The sequence below is a fragment of the Lontra canadensis genome, unplaced genomic scaffold, assembly GCF_010015895.1.
Source record: "Lontra canadensis isolate GAN:19392208 unplaced genomic scaffold, GSC_riverotter_1.0 scaffold21, whole genome shotgun sequence".
NCBI classification, from domain to species: domain Eukaryota; kingdom Metazoa; phylum Chordata; class Mammalia; order Carnivora; family Mustelidae; genus Lontra; species Lontra canadensis.
The window spans coordinates 21448019-21458479 of NW_022631015.1; the positions used below are offsets into that span (position 1 = coordinate 21448019).

Genomic DNA, 10461 nt, shown 5'->3' on the forward strand with positions numbered 1-10461 from the left:
AGATCAGCTAGATCTTTGAAACTCGGCTTGGTAGATGATGTTTTAAAACGTGAGAGAATTGGCCTACGATCACATACGTTCAGTCTGCACACTGCCTCCATCACCTCTCTGCCCCATCCAACTTCAGCCTTTCCACAGCAGCTCAAGTCCTTGGGGGGAAATCTCGACCTTCAAGGGCTCTGCTCAAAAACCACCAACTGATACATAACCAGAGGCCATCACAATGAACCTGCCACCACCCATCATCTCATTTTCAGCAAAAATCCTCCTCATTTCCCAGCGACCAGCTCCCACAACTCTGCCTTTCTGTCCCTGCTCCAAACCCCGGGAAGAATGAACCCCTCTTCCTCTGTGACCCTACTGCATCACAGCTCGGTCCCTAGTAAGATTGCTTGGAGTTTCTGCTGATTGTCTTACATACTCACAGTTGCTACAGTAATTTTATACTCTGCAGGACAAGGTCAGGACCCTTTCTGCACCTGTGCTCCTCGATGGGAGCTGACATGTCTGCAGGGGAAGGGAACTGAAGGGAATGGTCTTGAGCTGCCCTCAGCAGTGCCCAATGGACCAGATGAAAGGCAGGACTGCACTGGGGTAGGTTTCTGGATTTCTAGAAGAATCTATGGATGGGGACTCAGCTGACAAGAGAAAATGGGCAGAACTTCTAAACCGCACAGATCCCAACTCATGCCAGGTTGCATATTTGCATGTAATTTTTACGCAGTGAAAACCGCACGGTGGGAACTGAAGTTGATTCTCATAATCGTGGATCTCCGAATGCAGGAGGAGTGCTGACTCAGTGTTTGGCAGAGTGGGAGCGTCGTGAGAAAATTGTGTCAAAAGAGGGGAAAAGACCATCTTTCTAACACAGGAATGCGAAGAAGAAGGAACTCTCCAGACCGCCTATTATACCAACAAAAATTGTCAGGAAGGAAAAACAAAAATGGTAAATTCAAGAGGATTTTTGAACACACACTTCACTAAGCACTCTTGGGAGATCATTTTAATACGTGATCAGATTGTCTCTCCCAAAAACCCAGAGATTTTGTAGAGGACAAAAAGGACATGGAGGAGAGTTAAGTGACTCATTTGGGATTGTGAATCTGGTGATTCGAACAGAGACGTGTTCAATTTCAAAACATGTGCCCTAACCTGGAAATCAAACCTAAGTCCACATGCCCTGTCATCGTTCGTTACAGGGACACCTGCTCTGCCCAGTTTCACACATCAGGATCTCAGCTACCGCCCCAGTCACCTTCAGGCGTTTCAGGTGAACAATAAAAAAAAATCTTGATATTTTTGATGTTGTTACTTTGTTTGCATATCACTCGGGAGTCCATAATACCACTGTAAAGAATCGTAATTATAATTATAATGTTAGCAGTCATGGCCAGGAGACTTCCAAGTAGCTGCAGGCAACAGCAGGTATATAAGAAACAACTTCTCCAAACCTCCTCCCCAGAAATATGAAATAACCACATCGACGAACATTCAAAGCCAAACCACACTCTCAAAGTTACTCAAAGACACAGAAAGCAAAACTGGCAAAATAAGTGCGTGTCAAAAGAGAAAAATAAAGACAAGCAAGTGCTGGTCTCACGTGGTACCGCCCCATCTCTGCCCTTGGTAGGACCGGCAGTTCGGATTGAGAAACAGAACCAAAACCACCAAGGGGATCAGAGCAGAAACTTCAGCCCAAGGGGACTGACTGAGAACTGGTGTGACCACCAGGAAAAGTAAATTCACTCTAAGTCTGAGAGGACAAGCAACTGGGCAGATCAGAGCAAGAAGCACACAGGAGGAATTTCAAAGTATGTCTTAAACGGGGAGCTATCAAAAATCAAAAAACAAATTCACCACTTTCATGAGGCAACAGTTGCAGGAGATGCAGGTGATGGGGGGAGATTCGGAGAGCTGGCTTGACTTGTGCGAGGCAGGTAAGACTTGGGCAGAGATCAATCAATGTCCGTAAGATCAACTCTAATACAATCAGAAGCATTCTAAAGTCCATGATGGTCAAATATAAAATTTTAAGTAAAGACAGCATCTGGCTCTTCGCTTCTACAACCCTGCCTCACACATGTCACTAATCCTGGCCCACATTCCAATAAAACTTTATCTATGAAAACAGAAGGCTATCCCATAGGCTATACTTTGCTGGTTTAATCTTTTGAAATACTGCAGTAAAAGATTGTTTTACCTTGATTACCAAGTGTTTTGGCGCCCCATTACACTTTGTGCCTAAGGTGAGTGTATCAGTCCCCTTTCCCTTGTCTTAGTCTTGCTGATAAGAAATTTTAACTTATTACTCTCCATATAAAACAGATGAAATTCCAGATATCAACGAAAAGGACAAAAAGTTGTTAAAGAACTACCCTGTAAAAAAAAGCCTACATGTTTTCACAGGGAAATTCTGCTAAATTCTTCAAAAGACCAGATATTTCTAATACTCTGAATTATTCAAGGACACTGAAAAGGAAGGAAAACTATATGATTCCTTTTTGTAAGCCATAATACCTAAACCAGATAGTGATAGTAAAAAAAAGAAAGAGAGAAAGAGGAAGAAAGAAAAAACTGCAGACCAATATTTCTCCTTAAATAAATTCAAAATTCTAAAGAAAATATTAGCAAACAGAATCAATATCTTAATAATACATTAATCAGTACATGATTAATAATGATATACTATGTCAAGTGGCATTTGTGCAAAAATACAAAGTTAGTTCAATAGTTCAGCCTTCTGTCTCTAGAACTTTGAGAGAACGCATTAAGTTGTCAGATTGAGGGTACTGTGGCAGCCCTTGGAAACTAATGCAGACTAATGCATCCCAGCTTTGCCTTCTAGAAGGACCTAGAAGCACTGACACGAGTTCTAGGCTTCTCAGTCTCATTCTCCATCATGAAGGAACCAGGATATCTCGGGGGGAATGACTGACTTCAGGGTTAAGGCAGAGAAAACACGAGATGAGTCTGGCACATCTGATCGCATCAGAAAGGAAGAATGTACTCAAAACAGATGCGGGCTTGTCCAAGCAAAGGGAGCCAACCTGGGGACACTCCTAATATAGACAGCTGGAATAATCTGAACTATAAAATACGTAATAGAATTATCCACAGACTAGACTTAAAATATATCAAAAATAATTAAGTAGGAGAGAGGGGAAAGTTCTTATAGAATTCCAGTTAATAAATAGGAAAGCATGGGGCACCCGGGTGGCTCAGTCAGTTAAGTATCTGCCTTCAGCTCAGGTCATGATCCCAGGGTCCTGGGATCTCGGGGTCATAGGATCAAGCCCCACATTGGGCTCCCTGCTCAATGAGGAGTCTGCTTCTTCCTCCCCCTCTTCCCTTCCCCCTGCTCGTTGTTCTCTCTTTCAAAAAAATAAATAAAATCTCTTAAAAAATATATAGGAAAGCAAAGAGGAAACAAAGTACCAGGAGGCAAATACCACAATAGTAATTGCTACAGACCAGCTCCTGCTGAGGGCTCCGTTAAGAGGCAAATGTTTGAGTAGAAGCAGGATTCACGAAGTCTCAAAGTATCTTCCCTGAGTTATTTATTACCCGCACAGGTTAGGATGGTAACTTTACAGTGGGAAAATCAATAGAATCCATCTTAACCAAGTAATCAAAGGCAGTGTCACCAGTAATAAGACACCTAACATTATCAGCCCTCTGATAAGATGGAGTGAGGAAGACACATCATTTCTGTGATATTCTTGCCAAAGATGTATAATCTCAGCACGGGGACTAGAAAACATTAAGCAAGCCCAGATTAGGGGGGGAAAGGGGGAAGGATATTTATATTTCAGCCAAGCATTAGAAACATGTTTAAATTAGTTTCACCTCACTTAAGGAGCATTGGAAAATCAACTGATCCACCATCTTTAAAAGTGTCAAGGTCAGGGACGCCTGGGTGGCTCAGTGGGTTAAGCCTCTGCCTTTGGCTTAGGTCATGATCTTAGGGTCCTGGGATCGAGCCCCACATCGGGGCTCTCTGCTCAGCAGGGAGCCTGCTTCCCCCTCTCTCTCTTCCTGCCTCTCTGCCTACTTGTGACCTCTGTCTGTCAAATAAATAAATAAAATCTTAAAAAAAAAGGTGTCAAGGTCATGAAAGACAACATTGAGGTATTCCCACAGCCTGCAGGAAGGTAAGGAGATATAAAAGCTAATCACAAGGTGAAAACCTGGGGAGGTTGTTGGAACAGAAAAAAAGAATGTTGGCAGAAAAAGTGGTGCGATTCAAACGCAGCGGTTAGTTGAGTTACTAGTATCCTACCAAATGTTAATTTCCTGGTCCTGATCTTTCTGCACTGGCTAAGTAAGATGTTAACAAAAGCTGAGCGAGGAAAACCATACTGCTTTTGTGACTTTTCTGTAAATCCCAGTTTTGTTCAAAATTTTCAAAAGTGAGTGAACCCACAAAATAGATGAAAATAATACAGTTTACTGAACAGTTTGTTTAAAAAACACAAAATTAAATCAGTATTATTAGAGGGTGAAGGTCTTCTCCACTATTTTTTCCTTCCCCCTCCCTTCCTTTTCTTTCTGTTCATTCCTTCCTTCCTATCTCTTTCCCTTCTTTTCTCCCCTCCTTTCTTCTTTCCTTCCATCTTTCCTTTTAAGCTTGATGAGGAAACACATCCCACAGCAGAATGTTTGTTCAATCTTGTTATAGTTTTGGGAGACTTTCAAAAGCCTCATTAGAGGGACTCAAGATACAATTATCTGATTAAAATCAAGCCTGGAAGTAATTTGTTTCCATTTGACAAACAACCTCTTTTCTCTGAGCCAGGTTTAGCTCCGCTGCTCAGACTGTTTGGGGAAACTGTAATCAATAGCTATTTACTTCCACTAAGCTGAGGAAAATAGGAAGGGAGCATAAAAACAGAGAGGATGTTGGAATGGGGACAGGTTTTAAGAAAAGAAGGAAATAGACAAAGCCAGTCAAAGTTCTTTTTAGAAAGCATTTTTGTTCATTATTAGGGCAAAACGGACAGTTTGCCATAATTATTATAAGTTGGGGATTTTTGAGGGAGGACCTTAAAAATGCACAATCTGAAACAAGTATCACTAATAGTCAAAAACTTATTTAAATTATCAAGTATAGGACAAGATCCCGGACTCTTTTTTCCCCTATGGGAGCATTTGGGTCAGGTGGGAAACAGAGATCAATTACCTATCTATTCATGCCTCTTGTAAAATTTTCCAATGCCCTCACCATCGCCATCATCCTAAAAAACGTCTGTATGTCATTACCTCACTGCCCATGCTGCTCTAACCGCAATCAGATAACAGGACAATGCCATGGTTGTTTTTTAAAAATAAGAGTGGGGGGAGAAGATGAGGGCTGGTTTTTGTCCTGAAGAAAAGAAGAATCTATTGTCAAATGGAATATTAAGTAAGGACTAATCTCTCATATCATATAATTATGATAATGTCAGACATTTTTCATGAAGGGGAGTAAACCAGATAAAAGAATTAACAGAAAATGATTCGAAGGCCATGTGCTATGAACTAGAGGGAAAGCTTTGTGCAAATAACCAGAACACCTGGGGTCATGGGTCCTTAGGCAAGTTAACTTTTTCAAATTTCATTTCCCCCTCTAAAATTAGGAAGCCTAATTACATTGTTAAATGCTGTCCAGACTTCTAAATTTGTGCAATTTCAGGAAGCCTGTTGAATTTGACTTCAAGTTGAGTGATAATTTTGTTCAGACGCTCGATTCTTTCCAAAAACCTTTTTTAAGTCTACGATTTAGTTCACATATTTTTTTTTCTTTCTCTAATCATCACACTGCAGTTGAGAAATTTCGTACCTAAATATAGAGAGGGCACGTATTATATATAGTGTATTTACCTAAGTAGCCCAAAGAGCGCAAATTACCGTTTAGACTTAAAGAACTTAAAGACCAGAAATCATAGTTTTAGGTGAGTTTTATCTGAGGAAAGAAATAGTACCAGGGAAAACTGATATCCATATAGAGGCTCTAATCATTGGATCCTATGGTACCCATGAAACCCTTGCTAATGGCATTATTGATAACTTCATTTTGCAAATCAGTGGGTACTTTTAACAGATGTGGTTAAAAAGTATCTTTATTTGTAAATAATAAATAATATTACTAGTAAAGCTTAGCTCTCCTGGTCCTTCTCACATCATTAGTTCTATTCCCTGATGCCCAGATACCCTCCGTTCCTCAGGCTTCCCTCTTTGACCCGCACTTCTCACCTTCTCCCTGACGGCTTGCTTCAGTATTTATTCCCAGGTATGGTAACAAACACGAAACAAGGCCTTTGAAAGAAGTATTTATTACATTTTCCATGAGAAAGGGGCACACCGTACCCTGCAAGACCACGTGCTGAAACACCACATTTTGCCAGGAGGAGTGAGGGGAAAGCCCAGATTAGAACTTCATTTGGGGTTTTCTATGGGATAAACAGTTTAGGATTGGGCTGTTCCTGGTTGTCTGCTACCTGGCCCTGGGTTGTTTTTTTTTGGGGGGGGGGGATGGTGGTTAAGGTTTTTATTTATTTATTTGACAAAGAGAGACACAGCGAGAGAGGGAACACAAGCAGACACAAGCAGGGGGAGCAAGAGAAAAAGAAGCAGGCTTCCCACTGAGCAAGGAGCCTGATCCCAGGCCTTGATCCCAGAATGCTGATGCAGGCCTTGATCCCAGAATCTCAGATCCCTTGATCCCAGAATCCCACATGAGCAGAGCCGAAGTGAGACACATAAGGAATGAGCCACCCAGGTGCCCCACCCTCCCCTGCCCCAGACCCCTCGGTTGATTTTGAGCGGGGGGAAATATGGGCTCAGTGTGTTTGTTAGATAAGGAAAAGGTGCAGAGAATTGGTTCTAGACCGCAGGACGGAAACCACCCCGGTCATTAGTTTGGCCGAGTAATCAGTGTGTGCCAAACCGACAAGGACGGAATCTAAGAAAATACAGCCAGAGTTTACTGTCTACTTTTGGATTTTTTTAAAAGATTTTATTTACTTATTTATTTGACACAGAGAGAGAGAGAGAGCAGGGGAAGAAGCAGAGTAAGAGGGAGAAGCAGACTCGCCTCTGAGCAGGGAGCTGGACGGGACTTGACCCCACGAACCTGGGATGGGGACCTGAGCTGAAGGCAGACACTTAACTGCTGAGCCACCCAGGCGCCCTTTGTTTGGATCTTTCAAGAGCACCTTTGTCCTCACATCCAGACCGCACTACATTCTACAAGCGTCATCGGTGTGTGTGTGTGTGTACATGCACAGATGAAGTAGCCATCTCGCTGTTACATATCTCCTTGTGAATATCAATACTTCAATCCCAAGAACTCAAAATCAAAGTTGTTACTCCCGCCTAACAACCTTGACCTTTGTCCTCTTTTCCCAGCTTGCCATTATTAGACACCCAATCACCCAAATCATAAATCTGGAAGACGACAGTGCCCTTTTAATTATCTGTGTATCTATGACCAGTCATCAATCCCTTCTGTCCTTACCTCTTAAATAGTTTTTTGATTCTGTACACTACTTTCAATTCATGACCCTTTATCAGATTAAGTATTGTTGCATAAAAACACTTGTCAAATGTCTGTCTCTGTCTAGTTCCACATACTATGTGTTTCCCATACAAAGCAAAGGGGAAGTTAATAAAATAAGACTGGGAAAAAAATTACATTGGAACCACCAAAGGCTTGGGGGCTGACTTCTCTTTTGTACTTTATGCTCAATATCAAAATAGCTGTGATTCCTTTAAAAAATAATCTGTTATTTTACCTCTGTATTGTTGTGTAGCATGTCCCCAGTATTTAGGATGTCCCTATTCCCACACATCAGTATGGCAAGTTCTTTTGCTTAAATGTCCCTCAGAACCTGCTAGGGTTTTCATTTCTTTTGAGAAACTTCCCTAACCCACCCTGTTCATCTGTACTGGTTCATCACTCCATGCTTTTCCATGCAGTTTTCCCAGTGTGTGGAAAACACTCCAACAATTTCCCACCCACACCCCATGCCTGAAGTTTCCAAAGAGCAAAGCTATTTTACACATCTGTATCTCGCTTACTCCCATCCACGGTCTGTTTCCTGAATCAAACTGAACTAAATTTGAAAGATTCCAGAACACTTCTCTGACTGGGGCTCCCAAAATTAAAAGTTATGGAACAATTTTGTTCCCAACAGAGAAGACATTTTTTCCTGGTACATCTATTGCTAGCAGCCAAGTTTATATATATATGTATATATATATATATACATATATATATGTATTATATATATATATATATAATTTCTTTCTTTCTTTCTTTCTTTCTTTCTTTTTTTTTTTTTTTTTTGGTTTCACTATTAGGCAGCTGTGGGATAATGCACATCTTCCCACATCAAACAAAGCCTGGTTTATTAATATGCAGTCTATTTTACACCAAACCAACTGCACCCAAAACCCCCTTTTAGAGAATATATAGAGGGGGAAATGCTGAGAAAACAGTTTATGTAAATATGGAAACAAGAGCTGAAGAGCAGGTTGTTACCCCAGACTCTGAAGGGGCGCCTGTGTGGCTCAGTGGGTTAAGCCTCTGCCTTCAGCTCAGGTCATAATCTTAGGGTCCTGGGATTGAGCCCTGCATTGGGCTCTCTGCTCAACAGCAGAAAACCTGCTTTCCCCTCTGCCTGCTTCTCTGCCTACTTGTGAGCTCTCTCTGTGTCAAGTAAATAAATAAAACATCTTTAAAAAAATAAAATCCACTAAATACATAATTTCTGTGATTTTAAGAATTTTCTTTAGGAAAAAAATAATAGGGAATATTTCACCATTCAAAAAGTAGCAGGTTTGAAAAATATCCCACAATAGTGTGTTTTTAAGTTTTTCACTAAATATGTTCAATAATGTATTTTAAGCTACAAGCTTAGGTATTTAATTCTTTGGAGTATAACCAAATTCTCTTATCTTAAGCCATATTACTAGGTAAAGAAGTCAAATGTTCTTTCCAGCAATAAAGTCTTTAATAAGTCAGTATTCCAAATGGTGCCTTCCCCTCAAGCTGGGTATGTCTAAAATAGATTCACTGTAAGGAGCAATATGTTTTTACAAATGTGTATATAAGACAAAATCAAGACTGATAAGTTGATATGTGATAATAAGAATAAAGTTGAGTAGTCTTAATATTAAGGGTTTCTTAATATTACACAGAAAACATGGTAGCAAATCATTTTCCTTAGATTCAAAATTCCACTAAGTGCTAAAAAAATAAGAGAATCAGAGTTCAGTATTTATACTATAAAAGGGATAGGGAAAATATTTCTAATTTTTATTTAAACACATTTTCTTTATACATCAAACCATTTTGATCCTGGAATAAGGTAGTCTAGTTCATTACCATACTCTTTTAAAATATATCCGTTTTACTAAAAACTAAAGGAACAATTGAAAGTACTTTTAAAATTCTTAATAGGCTTAATATGCTTCTGGAGAGTCAGAAAATTACACTGGTACACGGTCTTTGCAGAAGATTTGTACCGACACACGACTCCTGGCAAACCTCAAGGAGATGGAGGAACCCTTCGAAAAACAGCAGATTGGCTCAAGTGCGATGCCATACAAGCGGAACCCTATGCGCTCAGAGCGGTGCTGCAGCCTCGCCCGTCACCTGATGACCCTTATCATGAACCCGCCGCAGACGGCATCTACGCCGTGGTTTGAGCGCACACTGGATGATAGTGCCAATCGCCGTATCCGTTTGGCTGAGGCATTTCTCACTGCAGATCCGACACTGAATACGCTGCACAACATTTCTGAAGGATTGGTGCTGTCCCCTAAAGCAACTGAACGACGCATTCGGCAAGAGCTGCCTTTCATGGCCACAGAGAACATCATCATGGCCGTGGTGAAAGCTGGGGGTAGGCGCCAGGATTGCCATGAGAAAATCAGAGTGCTTTCCCAGCAGACAGCTGCTGTGGTCAAGCAGGAAGGGGGTGACAGTGACCTCATAGAGCGAATCCAGGCCGATGCCTACTTCAGTCCCATTCACTCCCAGTTGGACCATCTACTGGATCCTTCTTCGTTTATGGGTCGTGCATCCCAACAGGCGCAGAGATTCTTAGAAGAGGAGGTATATCCCCTGCTGAAACCATATGAAAGTGTAATGAAGGTGAAAGCAGAATTATGTCTGTAGCATTGGAAAAAATTCAACAAGAAGTCGTTGGCTTCATTAACTTAAAAAAAGGGGGGAGGGGAGCCTGGGTGGCTCAGTGGGTTAAGCCTCTGCCTTCGGCTCAGGTCATGATCTCAGAGTCCTGGGATCGAGCCCCGCATTGGGCTCTCTGCTCAACAGGGAGCCTGCTTCCCCCTCTGTCTCCGCCTGCCTCTCTGCCTACTTGTGATCTCTCTCTGTCAAATAAATAAAAAATAACTTTTTTTTTTTTTTTTTGCTTTGAAATGTTTTATTGAGGTTTTTCTAAAAGAGCAATAACT

At 41.2% G+C, this 10461-nt stretch overlaps 1 protein-coding gene across 1 annotated transcript; it reads left to right on the plus strand.

The window, feature by feature from the left end:
* The first annotated feature begins 1864 nt into the window (after nt 1–1864).
* Nucleotides 1865–10188, plus strand: LOC116870057 (adenylosuccinate lyase-like). The gene is made up of 2 exons (XM_032861765.1): nt 1865–1937; nt 9462–10188. Exons 1-2 carry the CDS (start codon nt 1865–1867, stop codon nt 10160–10162), a joined length of 774 nt encoding a protein of 257 aa, XP_032717656.1. The 3' UTR covers nt 10163–10188.
* Nucleotides 10189–10461: the final 273 nt, after the last annotated feature.

What these genes read in the sequence shown, in the direction of transcription:
- LOC116870057 (XM_032861765.1), top strand. Translation starts at nt 1,865, where the DNA reads ATGAGGCAACAGTTGCAGGAGATGCAGGTGATGGGGGGAGATTCGGAG. An exon ending in GCTTGACTTGTGCGAGGCAG is followed by an intron (nt 1,938 to 9,461) that starts GTAAGACTTGGG and finishes ATGCTTCTGGAG; the next exon opens with AGTCAGAAAATTACACTGGT.